This window comes from Parus major, chromosome Z (assembly GCF_001522545.3).
Source record: "Parus major isolate Abel chromosome Z, Parus_major1.1, whole genome shotgun sequence".
Classification (NCBI taxonomy): domain Eukaryota; kingdom Metazoa; phylum Chordata; class Aves; order Passeriformes; family Paridae; genus Parus; species Parus major.
Window position 1 is genome coordinate 34,790,627 of NC_031799.1, and position 27,455 is coordinate 34,818,081.

The window sequence follows — 27,455 nt, forward strand, 5'->3', positions numbered from 1 at the left end:
CATTTAACTACATGGCAGAGTGCAGGGGGAGTACAAGAGAGAGATTTTTGCTTTTTTTTCCCTCTAACCTAAATTAAAAATGTAGTGTCTACTCATTGCTAACATCAAAACATTTTCAGCTAGCCTGAAGTAAGTATTTGATTGTGCTTTTAACATTTAAAACATTAACAGTGTGACCTATCTAAAATAAATAATGGAAGGCCCTGAGAAGTAAAAGCTACTGCTGCTTTTCTTGGCAAAGCTCTATGATGTTCAGGAGTTGTAATGCATCTAAAAATCTGATAGAAAGGACCATGTGTTTTATTTTTTCAGTCTTCAAAGTAGGTGTTATGCTTATAATGTGCTTTTAGATACTGATGTAACTGCTTTAAGGCTGACTGCTGAATCTGTGTTCCCACCACTCCTCCATCCCTTCCACTTAGCAGAGTCCTTGATTTGAAGAATGAAGCTGGGGACCCTTATTTTTGCAGCAGACTGAGGTCCAGATTCAGTGCACAGTAGGCATCTAAAGTTCAGCACATATGTACATTCCTCTGATTTCTTTTTCTGCTTTGTGACTTCCGTAAGATCAAAGTGTGTGCCTCAAATCTGGCATCTGCTCAAGTGCTTTCCTGAATAGGAAATGGGATCATTTCCTGAACAAGGGTCTTGGGAACACAAGTAAGTGAGGGTAGATGAAGTGAAGCAGATATAATGGGCTAGGATATTATTTTGGCAGAGAGGAAAATAGTAGCACTCAAAGATTTTTTTATGGAAGATATTTTTAATAGATGGTTGAGAGAATGTTTTGTTTCAGAATCAGCATGGCCTGGAATCTGCAAACATTTAATAGCACCCAGTCATGTCTTATTCACCCACCCAATTAAGAGTTTGGTTGGATAATTAAATTCTGTTTTCAGTGGACACTTGCCGGTGGCTGTGGCTTCCTAAATTATGTAGGGTACTAAAAAAGCAGAAAATAAACCCAGGTCTTCAGAAGCCACACAAAATCGAATGGAGAAGAGAGGACCAAATTGCTAGTCTCTTGCTTAATACCTGAGAAAAAACATGTGAACGTGTTTCTCCTGACAGAAGCAGTCAGGGTGTGGAGTGGGTGTTTCTATTGAATCTTAGGGGGCTTTTTTGTAATCATGGTAGCATTTTGAAGGCTGCTTTTTCTCCCATCACTTTTCTACTGATCAAGTCAGGAACAAAGAGGATTAAAAACAGGGATAAGGGAGATAACTAGTCAGAACATGTAGAAAGAGATCATCAGCTATATTTGTGAATTATTCAGTTAAAACAATAATTTGCTTTGTCTTCTTATCATCTCCTAGGTCATCTCTGCAGCAAAACAACTATAAAATTCTTTAGAGACAAAGAAGCAGAAGGGAAGAAAATGAAAGTGTTTCTCCCTGGGGAGTTGATACATATGGATAGATTGGAAGGGAGCAGAAATGTGAAAACTCAAAACTGATGCCTTTGCCATGACTATAGCCTTTGTTAGATATAACCAAAACTGAAAATATTCTGGGGCACAGTACATGATGGAGGGAAGCTAAATTGAGTGTCTTGTGGGACTGTCTTCAGATGTGATCTCTGTGGTTATAAAGCAACAAAAAAAAAAGGCTCATTAGCACTAGGCTAGATCCTTATAGTCAAAATAGAAAAGAGATAGGGAATGTAAATCCCAGGAGAAAGTTGTTAGGATCTGTCACATGAAAACTGAATCCACTTAAATATCTCTGGAGAAGGCAGCACTTAAAAGCCTGATCATTGCTGCTTGAACATGGGAAATCTAGGGGGTGTAGATGTGTGTATTTTTTACCTCATAACTTCGGTTGCCAGTACTGAAGGGATTTTTATAACCCTTGTGCCTTGAGACGCTGCAGGAAAGTGTTTGCATTCAGCTTGGCTCTGTGCCTTACAGTCCATTTTAATCACTTTGCAAAGTGGAAGGATTGCAGTTCTGCTACGGTGCTTGGTCTGAAAAGAGGACTCTGAGTGAAACCCAGTTTTTCTTCAGAGGGATTTCCTGATTTCTGCAGGAACAGAGTGTAAAGCATACTGACACAAACCTTTAATGTCTATCATAAAACATTCCCTCTGTAGTGTTTTCTTAGAATTTTGAAAACTAACCAAGTATCCTTGTGTATTCTGTTTAAATGCAGTTGTGGTGAAAACATAAGTAGTGTTGATATTCTGGAGACATGTTGGATGTTGGGAATTTTTATGCATGTCCATCACTGGCTTTTGAAGAACACTCTTGGTGTGCTGCTGCTTTTCCTTGCCTCATGTCCTTTCAGTAACTCAAAACCTGTAATGCAGGATGGTGGCTATTCTCTCTCTTTCATGGTGGTGAGCCCACAATTAAGTTGCTGCATTTAATGCTCCAGCTAGCTGAGCTTTTTCTCTTACTCTGATTACATGCCTTCCCTTGCTCTTTCTCCCTAGTTAACTGCCGATACTCTGTTCTCTGTGTTTCCGTTTTGTTAGAATTGGTCAAATTGTTTCAGGTCTCTGTTGAAGGAAATAGCATGAAAGATAAGTTGCTGGAACCCCAAATAAATATTTGAGGAGAGGAGGACTGTAGTTTCACATTTCACATTGGCACTGTTTAGTTCCTCAGATTTCCTAAGATACTTATGCTGAACTTATTACTTCTGAATTTCTGTAACTTGATGACCTTTGACCCTTCCCTTTAAGTGATTCTGGCTTGCAGTCTTTGATGACCAACATGCATGTGTGTCTTGGATTTTCACATCTACTTTCTAAAATGCCAGCAAGACATTTTTCTCTGGTAGCATTTCCAGGCTTGTGATGTTGGAATACTTCTCCTTTATGGGATCATTAGGGTTGATATTCCTTTGCAGCCTGCATATGCCCTGGGGCTCACCTCTCTATTGTCTATACCAGTTGCAATTTGTGCCTTAATTAACACCTTCTTGCAAATCTTTTCACTCCATCCGAATTACCTACTCTGCTGTGCCCTGAAACATGTATTCTTATTTTGGGGTCTGGTCAAGAGAGGAGATAGAATCAGGGTTGGTGAATGGAGAGAATGGATCAAGTGAATTGCTCTGTGGATTGGGGGAGGATGTTTGATAGTGCCTGGGTTGTCCTACTGTCAATTAAATTCAATGTTAACAAAATGTGGGTGAGAACAGACTTCCTAGTAAATGCAATATGTGAACTTTGAGGCTTCTGTAAACCTAACAGAAACATTTAACTCTTTTTCCTGCCATCTGGTTCTTTTTCTTTTGTTCCCTGCTGAAACCAGGTCCTCTGTTCAAAGTGTTCTGCTTTACCAAAGGGTGTTACTCTTGGCACATTTGATTTCACTATCTTCGTGTGCCGGTGCTAGGATATACTTTAACCTAAACCTGGCCTTCCTTTTTTCACTTTCATCTGTGTTCTTCTACTGCTTCATTGCTTGTCCTAAAGCTGTATTAGTTTTCCCCATCCTTTGACCCTCACAGTGTCAAGTAGTGATTAGGCCTTATGCATGTTACATCCTTCAGCCAGTGATTAGTGGAGAAGCTTTATTTTAAGGGATTTATTGCAAAAATCCGTCTGCAAAAGACTAGCCAGCAGACCTCACCATTGCTTTAAACATCTACTTTTCTTGTTACCAACATGAGCCTCTACACCAGGAGGGGGCCAGAGAAGCATCATTACACGCTGATAGGATTATACATCAAAATTGCAAGGTATCTTCAACTGTTGCTGTGTGGCCCCCTCAGCTTTTCCAGCAAATTGATAAGTATATGTTGAAATACAACTGGAATTAATGTGTGAAACTGCAGTAGTTTATTGCTTCATTTTATCACCCATTTCATAGCATCTAGACTTTGATGCTTTTAATTAGCTCAGATTAAATACTCCAGTGGTACCACCAATGGCAAGCAGAACAAGTGTAAATAGTTACATGGGCATTTTTTATGAAGTGACACACACATATACATAATATACAGACATATCTACATTTCTCTTTATGTAATACTTGCGAGAACACTTGGATTTTGAAGACTGCTGACCCTACATATTCTTTATATGCTGGACTTTTTTTATGGCCTTCTTGTTGCTCTTGCAGGCAGCACTGCACATCTAGACTTTGATGTTTTTTATGGCACTCTTATCCTCTAATTAACTTCATTAATTTTGCAATTAGTGAAGTTAATTAGTGGTTAAAAATGCTATATAAAACTTCAAAGTTTGCATTTTAATCATAGTTTGTATTAGAAATAATTATCACACGCTTGATTACAAAACTCAATGCAGTTAGCTCAGACTGGGTCATGTGATATTAAAACTGGCTTTGTTCTATATCTTTCCTAGCTAGTTAGTTGCATTTTTCACTGACAATTACTGAGGCTTTTCCTGGTATCTGAAAATGCAGCCACAGGGAAAAGGCAGTGAATAAAGTGAATAAAACAAAAAAACATGGTATGGCTGAGTGGAAGTTAGGTTTTGGTTTGGGCAAGCAGAGAAACAGGTTGGAAAAGGGGGCCAAAAAAATATTAAAGAAGTCCACCATGACCAGAGTGATATATGTGGGATCAGCACTTGACTACCAGCCTCCTCTGATGAACCAGTTTGGAAGAGCTGTGGTCCAGGCTGTACTGCCTGACTGTGTCATCCTGATCATGACCCACTGTCATAAACCTTAAGGGCATGGTAAAGAAAACCTGCTTGCCTAAGGGCTGCAAGGAGTGTGTGTTGAAAAATTAAACCAAAGAGGACAAAATCCATGTCCATCCATGCAGATGCTGGGATGTAGTAATAACAATAATAGTAATTTAATAATAATAATAACAGTAATAATTATAACAATGCCAGCAACAAAAAGGCTGTGTAAGTGTGGGTGACTTCAGGAGGCAGAGTTGCTATGCAGATGCTCCATTATGGTATGTGTAGATCAACTCACAGCATTTCACACCATCTTCCTGAGTTTAATCAATGTATCTGTGCATATAGATGTATGTAAGTGAATTCATTTTCTAAACAGGTAGACCAGTGTTACCTTAGAGCCCTTTGGCTTGCTTTGAGAGAGCTCTTGGCTGCAGTTTCCTCCCTGAGCACACGGTTTCTGGGCTGTATTTGTGTTGTCTCTTTTTCTTCTGCGTTGGCCTCTCACCTGTCTGGTGAGACATCTCCCACCTCATGCCAGAGCAGTCATCATCTCACCCTTAGGGTGTCAGAAGTCTTAACCCTAATTCCTTATTTTCTTTTTCCTTTTTCTTACAGTATTAGGCAGCTTAGTGCTCCAAGCCCAAACTTAGGGCAGTGCCTGGGTCCAAGCTCTGGTGCTGGTACTTCCATCTATAACATTGGCATTGGCCAACAAAGCAGTAGCACTGCCTGGTCGTTTCCCTGCAATGCATATTGTATCCATTTTTATAGTTTCTTTCATACTTTCAGCAGTCTTTATAACAGCAATAATGTCATTCAGATAATTATACTGTAATTGACCTTAGCGTTGAGCATCCTTGGCTTTTACTGCAGTTTGCTTAATACTTCAGTATGGTCAATTATCTTGTAATTCCCACTTTGTTGGGAATTATTGTTTTAATTATTCCACTCCAAATACATCATTTTGGCATAGTAGTAAGAGTACACTGGGGAATGGTCATACTCATGAATGCTTTAAAGAGTTACCAGCTTTAACATGTAGGAAGGCTTTTCATCTTGTCATCTCTAGTCATTACTTTTAACACCGATTTCATTTAATTATCACTTAGTGTGCTCAGGCCAGGTCTTATCTGGAGAAGTTAGCATATGGGGAGTTGGGGCTTACAGCTGGATAGCTGTACAATTTGATTTATGATTTCCACACTGATTTCTGCCACATTATGGTGGGAGCTATCTATGTTGATGCACCTAAATTCCAGTGGAAGGTGGGGGTAAAATACTGTGGTTTTTTTTCTTTTTCCCTAGAAATCTGAACTATTAATTATCCCAAATAGACAGTGAGTATGCTGGTGAGAATTTATTGGCTGCATAGGAGGCTTGAGTGGCTCTCTATACTGATTTAATTTGCAGCTGTGTTGCACTGATTCTCCACCAGGAGCAGCACCCTGATGGTGTTGGAGAGAAAACAGCATGGTCCTTCTGGTGGGAGATTGTTTCTGTTAGCACTGTGCTCGGTACTGCCCAAAACAGAGACTGAATCATAGCATGCTATATTCTATAGCCTAGTGCAAAAAATACTGTGGCTTCCAGAGCTAGAAAGACACTGTTCCACTTCTTAAGTAAATTTTGTGAACCTGGCAATGTGTTCAGCCTTTCTATAAATGTGTACATTCATTGTTTTTTGTCAGCATTTTGTGGTATATTTACCATGAATAAAAATGTTCTACTGAAGCAGAAAATGAAAAACTGGTATTTTTTGCTCAAACACAAACCAAGTGTAACCTACTTTCACCAAAGTGTATTTCTTCCTATGTCTAATACATGTATAATTATTACATGTAAGCAAACTCAGCATTGTTTAGTAGGAAAATGCTACTCTTCTAGTAGATTAATGCATTTTATTGAAGAAACCAACAGTGTAAAAAGACTTTATTTCTCTATAAATTTTAATAGTTACTAAAACAAGGACTCTGGCCCATTAAGTTACAGCCTGCCAAGTCATAGTGCTGAATCACTTAATTTCTCCAAGTAACTATCATATTGCAGCTTCTTAATGGCAGCTGTTAGGAGAGCACTGATGTTTTAATCAAGGAACAGGGCAGAGTCTGTCAGCTGAACAGTGTGTTTTAATGGGGTTTTCTTTCACAGTCTGGAAATGTAAGGACTTCTCTTGGAGTTTGTGGGCTTGCACATTCAGGAACCAAAGCATGGGTGGGTACAGGATTATTTTCAGGAATCTGATGTCAGTGGAAACCATGAGGACACTGTTACATCCCAGTGTTTCTCAATGAAGATAGGTCCTTATTAGTGCTTATAGACTGAAAAGCTGCTACATACAATGGAGGGAACTCAATATGAGTAATACTGTTGTCTCTCATACAGTGAACATAATAGGCATTCAATCCATAGGAAGCTCTAGACCATAGCTCATTGTCTATATATATGTGGCATATCCTTATTACTTAGCATAAGAGATAAATTTAGATCTGTCAGCAAGAGTACCAGAGATCCATCCCATGAAGTCACTGATCTTTATGTGGCAGGTGCATTTCACATTGAAGGGAAAAGAAGGCAGTTCTGCAGGGTTATTGGTAGGCTGGCTCTGTGCAAGGAGAGGGGTGTGACAGTTAAAAGTGGGAGTGTTTGGATTTGTTCTGTAGTAGTTGACTCATGAGGCAAAATAATGTCAGTACACTGGCCTAATTTCAGATTGGGAAATGAGGTTCTGCCTGCTGTTAGTAGGTGAGTTGTCTCAGTTTTTTCTGTTAATGTCAGGTGAGAATACTACAGGAGGATCTTTTCATACTGGTATAAGGTCAGATCCATCAAGCAATAAAACCATTAAGCAGTGTGCATTGCACCAATGCCCAATGTGGTGCTCACCCTTTAATGTGCTAGTGATAATTAGCTACTTTATCTTTCTAGTAGGGGCCTTCAATTTATTACTTTATTAAGTAGTGAAATCAAAGATTAAAATGGTATCTGTAGCACATAGCTAACCAGATTGTGAAAAATGGAACTGTATGGTTTCAAATTTATGAAAATAAATATTTCTGTTTAAATAAGTGCAGTAGTTTAATTCTTTAGACACCACTTTAATTTGTAGTTTATTGGTGATTATTTTTCTTCGTTTTAAGCAAATTGCTTTCTGTAGGGTGAAGTTGAGAAATAATGAATTGAATTCACATTACAAGCTTCTGCCTTCCAAATTGTAAATGAATATAAATGTAATAGGAGCTTAGTATAAAAATCTTTTGCAAAAGGCTATGCTATATCATTGCAGAAACAAATACATTTTTCAAATCATCAGTTCATTTAATGTTGTGTTTCTAGTTGGCCTTTATTTTAAGGGCTTCTGTACCCTGGCACTGCTGTCTCCAAATGTCTTAACATGTGTTGTCGCTTCAGAGCAAAAAATAACTCTGTTAGTTTGCGTTATTTGCTATAATCGTTGATTAATGATCTGCTTTAAAACTAAATTAGTATTTTAAGATGTATTTGCACAGTATGGGAAGGCACAGACTGTGCTTTCAACGCTAGCTTTGTTCTAAAATTTTTATTTCCACTCGATGTTCTTAGAGGGTAATTAACAATTACCAGTCAAAAATACAGAAGATTTTTTGCAAATTCTACTACTTATTTAATCTGAGCTACTGTTCTCAAGAACTGGAAATTTCAGCAAAATGGAGAGGAGGACCTGTGTCCCAGTAGGTAGTAATATTCTTTTATGTGACTTGGGCCATAAATAACCACAGCTTAATTTCTGTGCTTAAGTGTTCTGAATCCTTACCAAAAGCCTGTGATAAAATAAGAAAAAGAAGAAATTCTGTATTAGCAATGGAACAGAAGTTACTCAGTGTAAATACTGATTTCTTGGTTTGTATTTGTGTTAATAGCTGCACTGAAAACCCCAAAACCAAATTGCTGCATTGCACAGTTTTATGTGGAACAACAACTGTCCATCATGCATGGAGGAAAAAGCCCCAAACAAGTATTTCTGGATGAATGGGAGGATCTAAAATCCATCAGTCAAGATTTCTTTGGTTGTTCCTCACCACCCCAGTAAAAAAAGAGGACAGAGACGGAAACAGTCAGCAGGATTTCAACTGACAATTATTTTCTTCTCCATTGCTGTCATTTCCAATTCTGCAGAAAGCCTGAACACATCCTTACTTATGTACATTCAACCACTGACTTCAGAGTGAGATAAAGTTTAGTGCATGCTTAAATGCTTTCTTGAACTAGGGCCAAAAGCTGCTGCTGCTACTAAAATCGGTCCCAGAGGGAACGTTGCATCTTTCATTGCTTCCTTTTTTTGTATATGAAGATACAGGCTCCACAAAGCTTTGGAAATATGGTAGAATTCGATAAATGTTGCCTGCCTTGTTTAAGGGAGCAGAGTGAAGTTGTTGGATGATAATGCATAAAGTACACATTATCTTCCTTTCTTTCCTGCCCATATGTTTGCTCTTTAGCAATCATTACTAGGTGAGAACTCTAGAATAGTAAGAGAGTCACTGAGCCAGTCTGTGTTTTGTTTCTGTCTGCTGCAGGCATAATCTGTAATTGTAAAAAGCAGCAAAATAAAGTGAGTTTAGGTGTTTTCTCCTGTTCTTGCATGCTTCAAAACTGTTCAGAAGCTTGCTTCTTTCTTTGGTAGAAATCTTCATTCAAATGTTTGCTGAAGTGTGACTTGCCTTGAGCCTCTTTGTTCTTTTTGATTTACACAGGCAAACACACACACATGTGCAAACACGCACCCCTCTTCTGGGACTGTTGACTTAACCCTGGATATTTGTAGAGGAAACAAACCAAAACAAGACCAGTGCACAGTATTCATAAAATTCATCCCATTGGCAGTGCAGATAGCCCCTGTGATCTGTCAGTTGATCACCTGTTTCTGTCTCTTGCAATACATAGTGCAGTTCTTAATGCGAGACACTCGCTGGGTAGCTGTCACTGGTTAAAACCCAATGTGCCGTCTGTGAGAACAGCTCCAGATCATACCATCAGTGTAAGAAGTATTGAGGGGTAGTGACAAATGAACCACTCCTGTGAATGAGGGCCTGATGATGCTTTCTTCTCTTTCTGGACTACAGAGCTCTTCCGTGTCTCCCTCAGCCAGTTTCAGGACAGCAGAAAAGCACAGAAATTCTACAGATTATTCTTCAGAGAGTAAAAAACAGAAAACAGAAGAGAAGGAAATAGCAGCTCGTTATGTGAGTAGATTGTCTACATTGTGCATTGTTAAAATTCAGTGCTCCTCTCTAATTTCATCTGATTTCTGCTGCATAACTAATTTTAAAATGAGGACCAAATACCCCTAATGTCTCTGCTGGATTAAACGTTTTTGTGCACACGACTGATACTGTTTTTAACAGTATAAATACAAAGCACCTGGAAGTTGTGTGACAATAATGCTGAACTTTAGTTAGGCTGGGTCATGTCAGTGAAATCTATATTGACCCCACTTCATAGTGCAGTGCCAATTTGGATGCAGATTTTCATCCCATGTCCTTCTCCACCAACGTGAAGATGGGGAGGAATGCTCTAGTTGTGGCAACCTGCTAAGCCCTATAGGTGGCCTAAAGACTTCAATTGTATAACCACATAAATTTTGGTAAAAGTAGAAATGGTACACTGCAGATTTGTGAGCAGCCTTCCTCTGTTTTCATAGTTACTAAGAGACACTGGAATATTAAATAAAAATTTTTTAACACATTATGATTTGTCATTGCAGGACAGCGATGGTGAAAAGAGCGATGACAACTTGGTAGTTGATGTTTCCAATGAGGTATACACAGTGCTGGTTTTTGTACCTTGCAGAAATGGTGGTGAGGGTATCTTCAGTGGTTTCTGTGCATATTGGTTTTATGAATAGGATTAGGGCATGTGCCTTCATAAAGGAACTTGATATGCCTGAGGGAATCTGCTTGTATCCTCTTTCTTTAGAATACAAATCAGATCTGAAACACTTCTACAAAGTACTTGTTGTTTCTCCTATGAACAAAAAGTTCTTTTGAGATATTTGAAGCCAGCCCAGAACAACAGAGGGGGTACAGCTTGTAAGAGTATCTGTCTTTTCTTTCACTTTGGCCATGACTTCATGTGTGAACCTTATCAGGTCTGCCAAACACATTGAATCTTTTTAATCTGTCACTTGAAAAAAGAGATTTACTTGCCTGTTTCAATATCCATAGATTGCTGGCATCAAATTTAAGCGTTTTTAAAAAAATAAACAACAAATTGTCCTTCATTATCCCTCCCAATTTTACAATTGTATCAGCTAAATCTATTAAGTATGGAAGGAATATGTCACTTCCTATGACAGATCTTCATTCCAAATTGAGGACTGCTCAAGAAAAGAGCTAGTGGCTACTATGAAGGTTTTATGCTAACCCATATTCCTGATATTTAGGATCCTTCTTCTCCCCGTGGGAGCCCAGCACACTCTCCACGGGAAAATGGCTTGGACAAGACTCGACTGCTGAAAAAAGATGCGCCAATTAGTCCAGCATCTATTGCATCCTCTAGCAGTACTCCTTCCTCCAAATCCAAAGAACTTAGCCTTGTAAGTACTACAAAATGCTTCTGACCCCTAATCATAGGCTGAAATACATGCTCACCAGATTTCTGTCTGAACACAATTTGTATTTCCACAGCTGTTCATAAAACACAGTGAAGCATCAATTAAATATTAGTTTAATTCCTCTTTTCAAAGGAATCTAATGAATTAATAGAAAGTCCACAGTCTTTTTTGGAGATAGGAAGAGGTAATTTTCACTGGTGATGTGAGTAGATGACAGATGGGGTGTTCTGAGAGATATTTTTCTCCTCCCCCATATGAAGAACTGTTATTCTGAGAATAAATAAAAGTACATGGGGGTTTCTTGAGCTGTTTTCCTGTGCTGTGGTTTATAGCAAATTCAGTTCCCTGCTTGGATGTGATTTGGTTGTTAGCTTTGTTTGAATTACCAGGCTATATACAAAAACAATAATTTTTATTTTCTATCTAAAAAGTAATCTGTCATTTACAAGAGCCTTCTTTGACTTGCATCGCAAATCATAATGTAGAAGAAAAGAGCTGCCTGCAAGGGGTGTTCTTTCCTTTCCTGTTTGTGGCCACAGTTAATCACCTACCTGAGCTGCACAGTAATTCCCCTCTTGGTTCTTCACAGGGCAGGGTATGCAGTTATTTAAAATAAATAAAATAAATAAATAAATAAAAAGCTTAAAGTGAATGTAGTGCTCAGGAAAGGTGATGGAATGACAGGTTCAGGCCTGGGAATCAGTGGTGTGTCTGATGAACAAGCCTGTCACAAGAGCAGCACTGCACAGTTCCTGACTTTATACCCGTCACTGTCTTCATCCTGTGTTTCTAGCACCACTCTTGGGTATGAGTAGTTGGTCAGTTTGGGGATTTTTTTTCTGCTCTTCTTGTCTATCCCTCACAGAAAAATTATAATGGGAGCAGGTCCATGAGCATAGTGAGACCACTGACAGATTTCACATATGCTGCCAGTTATCAGATGGCAATGATTTTTCAGTCATTTACCTCATTCTGAATTGTACAGATTCTCCTGATGAGAAAAGGAGTGAAGGCAGTAGTTAATTACCAAAGCCATTCTTGTCTTTTTCAATGTCTTTGCATCTTCTTTTCATTGACAGGGACTGCTGAACCAAACCCAGAAGCTAAATATCACTAATATCACTGATCACTAGCCATAAAGATAAAATAGGTTACAAACTCTCTTCCTTTTTCCTTCTTGGTGATTAGAATGAGAAATCTACCACTCCTGTGTCTAAATCAAATACCCCAACTCCACGGACTGATGCCCCAACTCCAGGCAGCAACTCCACTCCCGGACTGCGGCCAGTGCCCGGCAAACCCCCAGGTGTGGACCCAATAGGTTAGTGTCCAGATATTTTGGTGGTGTGAAACAGTGACCATTTGTCCTTTGTCAGGTTCCCTTTAAATCTGTAATGACAAGTCAGTATGTTACAGATGCTTAAACTCGGTGCTGAGCCGGTTTTTCATCACTGTAATACAGTATTGTGTGTCATTCCTTGGCTGGCTGGCTGGTTGGTATGGGTTATTTGTGGTTTTTTTTTGCAATTTTCCAAACTCATGTTTCATCTGATGGGTCTAGAATGCCTCTGTGACTTCTCACTTTCCCCCCTCTCCTTACAGCTTCAGGTTTAAGGACACCTATGGCAGTACCGTGTCCTTATCCTACTCCATTTGGTATTGTGCCACATGCTGGTATGAACGGGGAGCTCACCAGCCCTGGAGCTGCCTATGCTGGTCTACACAACATTTCCCCTCAAATGAGCGCAGCAGCTGCAGCGGCGGCGGCAGCGGCAGCTTACGGGCGATCTCCAGTGGTAAGTGTTTGCTGTTAGTGCATTTAGTTTTGAGAGCTGTTTATATTGAATATAAGACCTGTGGGGTTAACTCTAGTTCACTCACTTTGTGGTTTGGGGAGTATGCTATGGAGAACATGAATTAAACAGTCTTCCTTTGCCTAACTCTTACTTTAATACACCTTTTTGCTTTGCTTGGGGAAAACTATAGGTTGGTTTTGATCCACATCATCACATGAGAGTCCCAGGCATCCCTCCTAATCTCACAGGCATCCCAGGAGGAAAACCGTGAGTATCAAACATTCAGCTTTAAAAGTCAATCATCTGTTGGAAGTCATGTTCCCTTGCTGGTTGGAATTCCCCTTAGCTACTGAAAACTATTGTGTGAATAGAAATAAGTATAGCTATTCAGCAAGAGCAGGAGCATCACTGTGTAATCTTAAAGTTGCATTTGTAAATTTGTTTTGAAGACTAATAGCAGTTGACATGGACTGGGTGATACAAAGTAAAGGAGACAGAAATAAATGGAAAAAGGAGATGAACTTCAAATCTGACTGGCTGGTTGTGTATGGAAATGTAAGCTGGAATGGGATCTCAGCTTTCCATCTCTACTCTGCTTCTCAGTTTAAAAGAATTGTTTCTTTGTTCACAAAAGCCTTGCAATTACTTGCAAGCTTAGCAGCTGTATGTAGTAAAAGGAATACTGAAATGTTTTGTTTGATTGAAAATACTGGAAAGAATTATTTTATTATAATATTCAGATTCATCCTTGATGGAACTGACCCGTATAATGTGACCTGCTTTGCCAGGCTTTTTGTGTTTTGAGCCTTGGAAGAAGAATTACAGAGACAAAGAACTCTCTGCCTCACATTCCTCCTGAGATAGCAGAAAAACTAGAGCAGCTACACAGACTGGGATCATATTGATCCAGATTTTCTTTAGGATTCATCCAGTTCCACTTCCTTGTGACACTTGTGGGAGACTGTGACCCGTTCATACTGGTTTGATGGCCAAGGGATATTTGTGCCAATCCTTCTCAAGTTCTTTTATGTGTGAACGTGTTTGTGTAGGAGTGGTTGAGGTTAGTCAGTCACTTGGATTTGTGTGATAAATGCACATGTTTACCTGCCAGTGAGCTTGCAGATGCACAGGGTTAGGAACATACGGTGACAAGTGGTCAGGCCTAGTGCCTGTAGCTCCTCGTGTACACACGTCACACAAATCATGAACCAGGTCCAGATCTCTCAGTCGCTTGCTGGTAACCACTTTAATTTACTTCTCTGCTAGTTGTGCCACCCTGTTAGGTGAATGCCTCAGGCAGGTGTGGAAGTTGATGTACAGCAGCTTGCAGACCAGCTGCTTGCATTAAAAATTCTGTGGGGCACAGATCTTCATCCATTATATACACTGGCCTCTAAGAAACGTCTTGATGTAATGTTCAAATGCTTGCTGGATTTAAGTTCATCCCTGATGGAGCCAGTCACCTGGAAAGAAGTGTCTCTGGATCTACTAGGCTTTGCTTGCTGTGGTGAGAGAAATGGCAATTGCAGGGGTTCAGAGACCTCCCTGCTCACATCTTACTTCTGTTAAACTAGAGAGGAATAAAACATGAGGCAAACTGAAATCAAATCACTTGAATTCTGGTATATCTCCAAGATTTTTAAATATTGTGGCTCTGTTGATGTCTATTTTAAACATTTAAATATAACTCTCATTTGTCTACCAGAGGGCTTGAAACTTTAAAAATCTGTGGTTCTTTCAGCATGATTGTATTGACTTTGTCTTGAGTGTGATAGTTGTCACATCTTCGGGGATTGTTATTTTCTCATTTATTCCTTTTTCACCTTAAAGGGAAATTTGTGTAAATTCTCTGCGCTGTTGAGTATTATGAAATGGAGTGGGCAGCATATGGTACATTTGGCCCCTAATAACTCTCTTTTCACTTTGGTATTGTATCAACTCTTGAGTATTGTACAGTATATAAATACTGAAAGATAGTATATAAATAGGAAAGATAGCTAATGCATTTTGTCCCACTGAAAATTATTGATCTGGTGTTAATGCATTATGAATCTTAAATGACAAACTCAGTAGTTTAATTGCAATACTGCCTTCTTTAGTCACTTTGAAGTATCAATTAAGGAAGTGAACTTAAAAAGTATTCTCATAAAACAATTTCTTTGTGAGCTCTTCTCATCCCACTGTTGTGACAATGGATTTTTCATGAGCATTATGATGATTTTTTAGGTGTAAGAAAATTAAAGCCTTCCATTAAGCATACCTTGGTATGTATAGGTAAACCCTCTTAAAAATTTTGTGCTCTTGTAATAGATGTGATGTATCAGGTAGCATCTCAGAACAAGACAATTTTACAACCTAACTGTTATCCCTGGAAAATACTTTGAGATAAAGCTGTTGATAGGTTATTCACAGGTGGCATAAGAGGCAATCACAGAACAGATTCTTTCTCAGTGAGAGGCCTGATTTTGGCAAGCGAATCTGGGATCTGTAGCATCCACAAAAAAAAACAAACAAGAAAACCCAAACCCAAAACAAACCATAAAACAGAAAAAATTCCATTGCAGCGCGTTTTTGCTGGTCTGTCATGTCAGCTGTCAGCAACTGTGCCTTGAGGACTTAACTCCTCGGTGTTGGTGGAATTTTCACTGCACCCTTAGGTACAGTGCTGAGCAGTTTTGCTCAAGGGGCCTGGGACCCACAGTACATTTGGGACAGATTGGCAGCAGTCCAGCTGAAGCTGCCACATGAGAGTCAGTAAAGCGAGCAGCCAAATGTCCCCTGGCACGCAGCTACACACTATGCTCTGGCAGCAACCAGCCAACTATTTCTGTCTTCCAGGGGGCCCTTACCTAACCTTCCTTCCCTTTTCTGCACGCAGTGATATCCCCAAAATATCATCCAAAATTATATATAGCCTCACTCATGCCAGAAATCATCATAATGTGAGTTGTAAAAGCTCATTTGATTGGTGCTTGACTTTCCACATTAAAAGCTGAACACCTATGTTCGTGTTTTGAGGGCCATCATATAGATAAATAAATGTTTTTTCCTTACATGATTAAAATACCTGATAATAGCCCAGTTGAGTAGAGCAGGGTGCTAATAACACCAAGGTTGTGTGTCCAGTCCCCATATGGCCATTCATTTTAGGGATGGACTTGATGATCCTTGAGGGTCCCTTCCAGCTCAGAATATTCTGTGAAATATCTGTGAAAAAATTGAGCTGATGGCACAGAGTGAATGCCTGCAGTGGAAGCACATCTTTGATTCTATTTTCCTTAACAGGCTTGAAGTAAAACTCTTTCCATCACCCCCTTAATTTTTTTTCTCCCTCAGAGCATACTCATTTCATGTAAGTGCAGATGGTCAGATGCAGCCAGTTCCTTTCCCTCCTGATGCCCTCATCGGTCCAGGAATCCCTCGCCATGCCCGTCAGATCAACACCCTGAACCACGGGGAAGTTGTGTGTGCAGTTACCATCAGCAACCCCACGAGACACGTCTACACGGGTGGGAAGGGGTGTGTCAAGGTCTGGGACATCAGCCACCCTGGCAACAAGAGCCCTGTCTCTCAGCTGGACTGCCTGGTAGGTGAACAGCAGCATGGAACGAAGTGAACAGAACACTGAAAGAAGATAGGACCCTGTGTTAAGATTGCAGTGATAGCACTACAGTGTAAAGGGCAAGTGGGTATTTCATTTCTGTGGTGGTATCACAGGTTGGTATGGCATTTGTAATTGTGCTCTTTTTCATTAGAACTGAGGTTGAAGTATGTTCCTCACCATACTTGTGGGTTTTTTCCCCCACAATGAATCAAAGCATTTTTAATTTCCTAAGATTGTGGTAGGAGGAAAGATCAAAGACAGTACAGCAAGTATTGTTTATAAACTTTGACATTTGCTGGCAATCTTAGAGCTTGTTGATAACCTATTGTGCTAAAAATTGCTGTCTTTCAGCTGTATTCTCTCAGAATATTTGGGGATTGTGTCACCTACTTTGTGTCTGTGTATGTGTATGAATGCATTGACCTGTCTTAATGTGGCAATTAAAAATATCCCTGCATGTTATTCACAAATTATTTGAATGTGCTAACAAGATGAACTATTGTTAGCAGCTTTTCTCTTGTCATTTACCAGTTCTTGGTGAGATATTGCTGCTTGTTACAGAGGCAGTAAAATGAGAACTGTGCAGCACGTGTAGACTTACAATGAATTGCTACACAAGTTGCTACACAAATGAGGAAAATTGCCCAAATATTTTCCTCTGACATCTCCTAGATGGTGGCAGCAAGTCTCACTGGAACGGGAAGGGGGAAAGTGTGCAGGGAATTTGGTACTCTCCCATGCTGAGAGGTTAATGTGCTGAAATAAACAGAGTATGAAAATACAACTTTCTACACCAGCTGTCAAATTCAGCTATCTTGAATTGTTTTGGGCTGGGTTCAGGTCTTCGCATTTTGATGCTAATTAAGATTAAATATCTTTCACTACTGAATTTTGTAGATCAAGTTGAAGTACTTCCCTAATGTCATGTAATTTTCTGGCATTAATACACTTTATCATTGTCATAAGTATAAATGGCTCATTAAAACCAGGAGGGAATACAATACTTTTATGGATTTCTGCTCTCATGTTAATGCTGTTTTCTTTCCTCATGAGTAATCTCTTGATGGCTTCTGTCTCCACAGAACAGAGACAACTACATCCGTTCCTGCAGATTGCTCCCTGACGGCCGCACCCTGATTGTTGGTGGGGAAGCCAGCACGTTATCCATTTGGGACCTGGCAGCTCCAACTCCTCGCATCAAAGCAGAGCTGACATCTTCTGCTCCAGCTTGCTATGCCCTAGCTATCAGCCCTGATTCCAAGGTCTGCTTCTCTTGCTGTAGCGATGGCAACATTGCAGTGTGGGATCTGCATAACCAGACTTTAGTAAGGTAGGTCTACCAAACTGGATCATCAGGTTGTGAAGAATTATTTAGACACAGCAGTAAATGTGCTTTTTGCACATATATTCTATTTTCTCCACGCATAGATGCTTCCAGTATTTTGTTGTTCAGCATAGCCATGGTAATACCTTGACAAAAGTCTATACGATGATTTATATGTTTTGAGAGTTTCACAGTTCCAGGCCTTTTGATCAGTCCATAACTACACTGGCCTAAATATCAGCTGATATCAATACTGCTGTAGATTCCTTGAACAGATGATTTTCTTTGTTTCCATGCAATATATTGCTCTCACTCTAATCTCTTTAATCCAGCAAATATGTTTTGTGTAAAGGTATGTGTAAATTACTGCATTGCAGACTTAGCCTTTCAGGAGTATGGGCTGGGGCTCAACACTGATATACAGTAAGCTCTGGTCACACAGAGCTTCTCTGTGCACTGCACTTTGTATATGTTGTTACATATAATATCAATGTTGCAAGTAAAATCAAGCTTTTACTACCTGATGTTACCATTTAGATTGCTCTTTTTTTTTTAACATCAGTGACCTGCAAATTTTTCTTAGACTAAGGTAATTTTGCTGATCATGCTACAGTCTTCTGGGGGGAATGACTATTTTGAGTAGTGGGTATCACACAGCCAGCAGCAAAGATTTCCAGAGTACCTGACTCTTAAAGTGTTCCTTTTGAAATCAAATTAGCTGTCTGGCCTAACTGCATCATCAATTCATCGCAAAACGCACATGACTGTCCCGGAGTTCGTATTAATCTGGGATTGCTATTGGAATCTAAGTTACAACTCAGGAACTGAAAGAAGGTATTTTGTACTTTTGCTCAGAATGTACTGATCTTCTTTGAATATTTTCAGGCAATTCCAGGGCCACACAGATGGAGCAAGCTGTATTGACATTTCTAATGATGGCACTAAATTATGGACAGGAGGTCTGGACAATACAGTCAGATCCTGGGATCTCAGAGAAGGGAGACAGCTACAGCAACATGACTTCACATCACAGGTTCAGTCTCAGAACCTTTGGCATGCTAACAAAATTTTCTCATGTTTATTTAAAACAAACATATTTAATTTTTTTTTTCCCTTTATAAGCAAAAAATCAGTCTCAAAGAGAACTCCAAAGGATTTTTCACTTAGTATCGTATACTCTCTTATTTTTTTTTTCTTTTTGTTTGTTTGTTTGTTTGTTTTCTTATGGCAGCTAAATGTCTATCTGGATTATGACTGTTTGACAGATTAGTACCTCTCCCATGAGAGTAAGGGAGAATTGGTTTTATAAAACATGTGCCAGATTAAAATGTTCCTCTCTGCAATCTGTTCCCATTTCTGTAGGTCTGAGTTCAAAACTATTTTATGAAAATATTTTAAATGCTGTCAGATAAGCTTGGACATTAACTTTTATAGTTTGATTCAATACTTCACTATTGCAGTTTTAATAACATTTAATAGCATAGTTTTGCAGCTGTGTTTGCATGAACTAACTTATCTTCATTACTGCAGTAATTGGATTGTCATGTTTTTAAAACTGCAGTAGACCAAAAATGTGAGTTTGCATAGTGCTAACAGTGTAGCAAGGGTCAGTTTTGAATATCTCAAGCTCATTCCTTTACTGACTGAAGCATGTGCTGTGCTGATTACAGATCTTCTCACTGGGCTATTGTCCAACTGGTGAGTGGTTGGCAGTAGGAATGGAGAACAGCAATGTCGAGGTGCTGCATGTTACTAAGCCGGACAAGTATCAGCTGCATCTTCATGAGAGCTGTGTGCTGTCACTCAAGTTTGCTCACTGTGGTAAGCAAATCTTTCTATATCAGTGTTTTCCTTCACGAAAAATTCATTCAAGGTTACCCTTAAATTTAAGTGCAATATAGTTATTAAATTACAGAGTGTAGTTGAAAACTAGGTATTAAATATATAAATATAAAAATAAGTATATAAATTTTATATAAATATAAAAATATAAAAAATATATATATAAAATATATATAAATATATATTAAATATATAAAATATAAAAATAAGTATTATGGTTTTTCAGAAAACTCTGTCTGACTGCTTTTTTCTAGGTACTGCTTATTTTGTGATGGAACATCATAGTGCAGCCAGATGAAAATGTTACTGTTCTTTGGCTATGTGTGAATGCTTTGTTTTTACAATCATCTGTTTCTTTAGGTGTATTCCTTGAAAACAAAATGCAGTAATAACATTTAAACAATCTGTTTCAGGCAAATGGTTTGTAAGCACTGGAAAAGATAATCTTCTTAATGCTTGGAGAACACCTTATGGAGCCAGTATATTCCAGGTAATAATCTCCTAAAAGCTGTTTTCCACATACATTACAGTGCAGTAGAGCTGCACATCTCAGGGTCTGTCAGAAGCCTAAGGAATTTTCAGGTGGAAATGCACCTAATTACTGTAGTCCTTAAAGAGTTTGTCTGTAATTAGAGAAAGAAATGTTTTTGTTCTTTTTACTGTTTCACTAATTCAGCTCTTACAGTAAAGTAGCCCTTTAATCTAAAATTGTTGTTAATAGTCTTCTTTCTCACATTATTCTGCATATTGGTGGAATACAGTATCCAAGTCATGTTGTTAGGTGAACAGTCACTGAAGGTCTGAAATGTAGCAGTGGAAGTCATACTATGAATGTGTATTTTTCTTGGATGATGTGTTGGTAGATTGGACCAGCAGACTCCTGAGCTGAAAACTGAAGCGATAAGGAATATATTGAATATTTATATTGAAGTATAACTGAAAGCTGCAACCTATCTATAGGCCCTCTGTGCCCAGTTTTAATAGCATTTCAGTGCCACTAGAAAAGTGTGACTTTTGGCATGTCTTTCTGTTCTTTCACCTGCAGGCACCTGTAGATTTGGAATTTTTTTACAAAATTTAACTGTTTAACTGGCTCTAGTTTAAATGACCAGTCTCATTTGCACTGATGACTGGCATGTCTCCACTTTTGGAGACAGTGCAGTTTATGTTGATAAGAGAAAGGTAGGTTCTAAGTTTTCCTAGTAGAGGCTGTTCATTTCTAGAACCAACCCCCATAGACAGCCCAAATCATCCTAACAAGAGCGCATTCCCCTTAAAAGTGATACTAAAAACTCCAGTATGACGTTCTTTCTGAGGGGTAGATAAGGAAATTTCTAGTGCAGTGAACAGAGGTGTTTTTGCCAAAAACACAGCATGGCTGGGAAGTGTTTAGCTCTTGTGGTAACAGGCAGAAAATCATGTGGACATGTATCTTTATGTAAAGAAGACATGCACTGAAACAGCAAGGTAAATGTGACAATGCATACACTTCATCTTAGAACAGACAGCAAAGCCAGAAGAGACAGAGCTACTGCAACATGCTTGCATTCTGTGTCCCATCCAGCTCCTACACACTTGTTGTGTATCCTGTTCTACCACAGTGTCTTTTCCTACTTGTGTCCTCTGTGATGAATTCCTTTGTGCAATGCTTTCGTCTTCTTGTGCTGGGGAAGTAGTGAGGGGAGATAGATTGATTTCTGTGGAGTCTCTTTGTTTCATACCTGTGGATAGGTAGGGCTTTGAAGTGTTTCTCTGTGTGAATTTCTTGTTTACAACAAAGGAAGTGGGAAGAAGATGGGTTTTCATTCATTTTTATGCAAATCAAATGCATAAAATATTAATAAATTCTCATCCTTGTAAAGTATATAGAAAGCACTACTTCTATTTGTTTGATTGATAGATTACCTCTAGGCCCATAATATTCACTTCCCTCTCTACCACTGCTTTATTTTACAATAGATCATACTGTGGAACAAAAGTATTTAAAAAAATTTGCCTCTATGGTACTGATACTTTAATGAGCTTTTCATGTATTCCCTATCTATAAATTCTTCCAATTAATCTTCAAGCCCTTCAGGATTGAAGGACTGGGAAGATGTAATTTTCTTTTTCCTTTTCTCTTTTCTTGTAGTCCAAAGAATCCTCATCTGTGCTTAGCTGTGATATCTCTGTGGATGACAAATACATTGTCACTGGCTCTGGGGACAAGAAAGCTACAGTCTATGAAGTTATTTATTAGAGACAAATCTGAATGCAGACAGAACTCCTTCTCCTAGCACTTTGCTGTATATTTTTTTTTTTTCTTTCTTTCTAAACTGAAAACTTAAATGCTCATCACAGTTGTAGAATTTACTTTTTCCTTCTTAACTTGCTATTGATTTGTGAATGTTCATTAAGAACTCGTGATACCAAATTGTCAGATATCTACTTGGAAGAAGATGGAATAAGCATACTTAATGGTGACCTTGATTCTTTAATTATGTATTATAGCTGTAATGTATTTATTTTGTTTAAAGAAGGCTTTCTAACAATGAACTAACTAAATAAAGCTGTCTGGCCCGGCTTTAGTTTGCAAGATGCATCATATACTTGTGTTTTTGCAGGTGGATAAATTGGGGATCTTGGAGAAGGATGTTCAGGAGATAGTTAAAATTACACTAAATAGACTTGTAGTTTCTATTTAAAAAAATAAACTTTGTTATATTTTTTAGTCCTGTTCTTGGATGAGACCTCTAAGTGTTATTACAGTATAATTATTTGGTGGGAAGATGCTGTATCTTAACTATTTTAGACAGTCTTGGAAACTTAGGAAATTGCAAACCGTAGCCAGTGATCTACATGCCTGTGATGAATGGCAAATTCAGTTCACATCTAAATTAAATTCACTTTAAGTAAGAATGTGCTAATTTATATATTTGCAATGTTAATATAGCATCTTGTGTACAGATTTGTTCTCAATGCTTTTCTGTTGATAAACATAAAGCATTTTGGTGTCAAGCTAGGTTTTTTAATATAAACACCTCTCTTTGTTATATTGTAGAGAGTACAATAAGTTGCCTCAAAGAATCACCTTTGTTACTTCTGGAAACTTTTGCAATGTTTCCTTGAAAATGGGGATATGTGTCTTTAGGCAATTTTTCAATTACAAGAGATTATGAAAAATATTTGATATGTTCTTTGGAAACTGCACTGAAATAAGAATGGATGCCTACCAATATACAAACTACAAAAGCAATGACCTCTGAGGTAGGATGTAAAAGAGTACTCATTCCGACATACAAAAAGGAATGGATTCTCATTGGGATAAGGACTTGCTTTGTTCGCCAGCAGTTCAATCCAAGTCTTGATTGGATGTCCCTAAAACGGACGCAGACTGAGCCATTGTGCCAGAGACAACGTGTTATCTTTTTATGTTGTTGTTGTTGCTGTTAAACTATGATCTGTGACTTTTTTTTTTTTTGAATGCTTTAAAAAAAAAAATCTTTAAGTCTGTGGATCTGCTGATGTACAGTGCCTTTGCTGCTATGGATCAAAATCAAGAGACCCGTGTAGATAAATCTTATTGTATAAGTAGAAAATTACTTAATTTCATACTAGAAATGGATTGATGCTGCAAGTTAAAATGGACTGTTTATTGAAGTTCCAAATGTGGTAGCAAAAAAATGGTGTCTTAAGTGCTTAGTGTTTGATGTCATTAACAGTTTCGTAATACTCTACATTGTAGAAAGATTTTGATACTAAACTGTGTCATTGTACATAGTTCTAATGCATTGTATTGACCACCAGTACTTCTATAATGGTAGATTATTGTTTGTGCATTCAGACTTTTAAGCATTAAACATAAGTAACTTCTAAGATGCATTTTTCTTCTTTTTTTCCCCCTTCCCTCTTTGTTGTCTGTGATAATCTCAGTCACACGTGCAGCCGTTCGTTTACAGAGCATACCACTACAGATACTTGTGGTTTTGCCACTGAAACACAATGTAGAGTTTCAGCTGAGATAGTGAAACCTATGAATTTATAGTTTCTCAGTTACCTGACTGCACTGATTCTGAACACTTGGAAGCATCAGACTTTGCCTGTCACCTAAGAGCTTGCTGTTTCCCAGTTTTGTGGTTTCCCATCTGACATACCTATGTTATCCCATACCTTGGGAGAGAGTGAAGTTGAGGACCATTACTGTTCACATGCCCAGTGAGTATGTGGAGCTCAGCAGGATTCGGGAGGGGTGTTGCACTGCAGCATCACACCACGGTTTCCTCATCCAGACCTGAAGTCTATTCACGCTCACAGACAGCTAGCTCTCACCGACGTTTGGGTTTAGATCAAGGATTTAGTCCAGCTTCCATGAAGTTAATGAATGCGAATTAAAGTGAGCTTGGTGCAAATTAATGCACTCCTGGGAGGGGTGGCAGAGGGAGGAGCTATGCTGTCTGTAACAGGAAAAAAGGAAATGGAAAAAATCCAAGGGAAAAATCTGAATTTTGTTATATAACCCATTTCTGAAATGATGCTGGGCATGGTGGAAGTCCCCAAGCATGCCAGCGTGTTGTGAGATGACAGGCTGTGGTGACTGCTGGTACATGAACACAAGCTTAGAAATACTTTGAGTTTTCTTGAAATGTCAAAACAAGACCTAAGTTGATGAAGTTATTTACTTGTACTCTGAGTGATTAGGTAATACTTGTTGATGGGGGAGAATTTCCCACAGAGCTATTAGTTCCTTAGAGTTAACAGTGAAGAGATCTCACCCAGAATAATGTAAGGTTTCACTTCTGCTAAGGATCTGTGCCACTTAATACAATAATGCTCCTAGTGCTCCATAAAAGTAAACAGGGTACAGATACATTCTGTTAATATTTACTCTTCTCTGAAGAAATAGTATTTACTAGTTATAAACATATTGGAGACACCTTATCTTTTCAAAGCCATTCAAAAATGTAAAAGGGTGTAATAGGGTGTATACCATTTACTAAAAAAAAGAAACCACCTGCCAAACACTTAATGTTTGGAGAGGATGTTGTATTTTTATGTAGTAGTTCAGGCATGAGATTACTTAAAACATGTAAGATAAAGCATTCCTTTAAATAGAGTAAAACATTGCCTGCACCTGAATTTGTAACAGAGCTAGTTTTGACAGCAAAGTAATATATACTTTTGAAGCAGCCTGCCATATATGTGCTTATTAATGTTTGTATTGATGGCTTGTAAGCAGTGTAGGAATCAAATGCTTTAATCCAGGATTACTGCAGTTAAATGTGTAGTTATCCTAATTTTTTTTCCCCTTCAAGGCTGAATGCAAGTTAGAGATGGTACAGAGCTACTTTCTGTTTTTCAGTTATACATACATAGGGTCATGTTCCTTTTTCATTCATTAGTTTTGTTTGCAAATGCACAGCACTATTTTGTGTAGTGTTTTGATGCAGATGTGTTTTGTGCCACAAATTTTAGGCAAAAATACTCCAAATTTAAGGTACAGCCATTTCTTTCTCTGTATTCTTCCCTTCTCAAATGTTGTTTAGTGATGTTCCTTTTTAATTTTTATATATTTTCTGACTGGTCAGTATAGGTAGGTTTAAAGGGAACACTTTCTATCAAGCCAGTGTTTTCTAAAGATATGCTATTTAAAATTGTATTTCTCTGTTTCTTTTTAGCCAAAAGTGATTTCTCTCTCCTATTTCTTAAGCTACTCCATTGCATAAAAAGAAAATAAGATTTACTTTACTAGCCATGATTTTCATGTATGAGGGATTTTAAGTCTGTACTGGAATAGTTCAAATTGGATTTGGTGTATTACTTTGAACTCTGGCACCTGAAGAACATATAAAATTCCTTCTTCCTGAAACGTTGATAGCTGTGTGGGAGAAACAGGAAGGTAGCTATGCAGGTCTACATGGACTGTATTCTGCAAAAACATGCAAGGCCCTTGGCACAAACAAATGCTTCTTTTGTTACTACCCTATTTATTTCTGATCATTCCAACTAAAATCCAGATGTGACAAACTTCTACTCAAGGATTTGTGTTGTGAAAGAAAATTAAACAAAATTAAATAAGAAGAAAATTAAACAAAATAAAATGAAAGTATAAAATAGAATAAAATAACATAAAATAAAAAAAAAATAAAATACAGTTTCTGTATATGCAGGAGTCTAGAAATTAAAAGCATAACTTGGGTAGCACTGTTTCTCATTTATGTTGAATGTACTACGTCTTTGTGGCACCAAATTAACACTGCATAGAGCAATACAAGAACACTTTAGAACATAAAGTATGACTATGGAGAAGAATGCCACTTAGAATCTTTCAGAGCAAATGCACTCTTAGTAGTTAATCCAAAGAGCTGCTCTCACATGGTATGTAGGAGGGTAGTTGCCTTCAGTACTGGAGGGCTTTTCTGATACTAACATTTTGCAGTGACTACAGTGGTTTTGAAGAGGGTTGAGCAGTTTGGGAAGAACAGCCAGCCAGTTCTACCATATATTTACATGAGAATCCTGTTCCCAGACATAGCAGGAGATGAATCCTGGAGTGGTGTGCTGTAGAAGATCATCTCTGACAAGCTCTTAAATAATGCACCTGCCACGTCTGCTTTTGAACCAAGAGTTACTGAACATAGCCCTTGAGATTTCACGTTTCTTCCAGTATTTGGACTACAGCGTTTCCACTGCACAGCAAGAAATTTTTATGTCAAAACCAATAAATGTTCTTACTCTTACCAAATGATTTTCTGTCCCAGTTACAAGGAAACAGTATTATAGTGTCTTTTTTTATTATTAAAAATGGTGTAGTCTGACATTTACAACATGTCCATAAACCTGCCAGGGAGTGCAAAGAAGCTCTTCTGTGGGGTCACTTTGACTCACATGGTTATGTTCTAAAACATTGCAGAAATAAATTTTCTCTTGTTTTGGGAGAGATTAGCCTGCGATATCACATGCACAATGTACAAATTAAGGGGAGGGACTGTCTAGTGGCTACTTCTGCATCTGTGATTTGGACTTAGCTGATTACCCCAGAATGCTAAAATGCATCTGAAGGGTAAAATCAGTAAGTACAAATATTTAAGGATTTAAAAAAAAAATCTGCTGTTCTACAGTAATTATATTGACCCAAACTGTCTTTTAATGTCATATCAAGCTAAGCATCTGTATTACACTTGCTTTTCATATTCAAATAAAAGAAGGGGGTGGAGGAATTTTAAGCTAATCTTTACCTTTCAATCAAACCTGTCTTTAAAAAATACCCCAATGCTAGTGCTTGAAGAAGTAATTTTCTTGGGTTTATTGTCATTATACTTGAAGAATTTGATAACAAATATGCCGTAGCACAATCCACAGTAATGCCACAAATGAGAATAGGTGATACAGCTGCTATCAGAAGTTAGGGTTTAGAAAATACTGGGGGAAAAGTTTGATTTGGTGGTCAGAACTGTTAACTCATTTCCTGATAAAAAACAATATGGAATTTTAGCTGCATATTTTAATGCGCTGTCTGTCCAGTATGGCTTAGGGCTTCAGGGGGTTTCAGCATTTCTGTCTTGATTTTTTTAACTGTAATTTAGGACACATTTGATGAAAAAATGGTAATTAAGGGCAGCTTTGGTCCTAGGACCATGGACAAGAGGTGGCATGTGGAATGAGTTGCTCTGCTGCTGATTCCAGCCTGTGCTCTGTGCTGCCTGACACCTA

At 38.3% G+C, this 27,455-nt stretch overlaps 1 protein-coding gene across 2 annotated transcripts in view; it reads left to right on the forward strand.

The window, feature by feature from the left end:
- Positions 1-23,621, forward strand: part of TLE4 (TLE family member 4, transcriptional corepressor) — a 98,280-nt gene extending 74,659 nt beyond the window's left edge. For both annotated transcript variants that reach the window (XM_015615329.3, XM_015615330.3), the window contains exons 9-20: positions 9,711-9,830; positions 10,352-10,405; positions 11,030-11,182; positions 12,389-12,521; positions 12,803-12,996; positions 13,187-13,263; positions 16,333-16,582; positions 17,683-17,930; positions 18,810-18,957; positions 19,595-19,745; positions 20,180-20,256; positions 21,898-23,621. In XM_015615329.3, coding sequence (XP_015470815.1) covers positions 9,711-9,830; positions 10,352-10,405; positions 11,030-11,182; positions 12,389-12,521; positions 12,803-12,996; positions 13,187-13,263; positions 16,333-16,582; positions 17,683-17,930; positions 18,810-18,957; positions 19,595-19,745; positions 20,180-20,256; positions 21,898-22,005 — 1,713 coding nt within the window. In that variant the 3' untranslated portion in view covers positions 22,006-23,621. The remainder of the gene's footprint in view (positions 1-9,710; positions 9,831-10,351; positions 10,406-11,029; positions 11,183-12,388; positions 12,522-12,802; positions 12,997-13,186; positions 13,264-16,332; positions 16,583-17,682; positions 17,931-18,809; positions 18,958-19,594; positions 19,746-20,179; positions 20,257-21,897) is intronic.
- Positions 23,622-27,455: the final 3,834 nt, after the last annotated feature.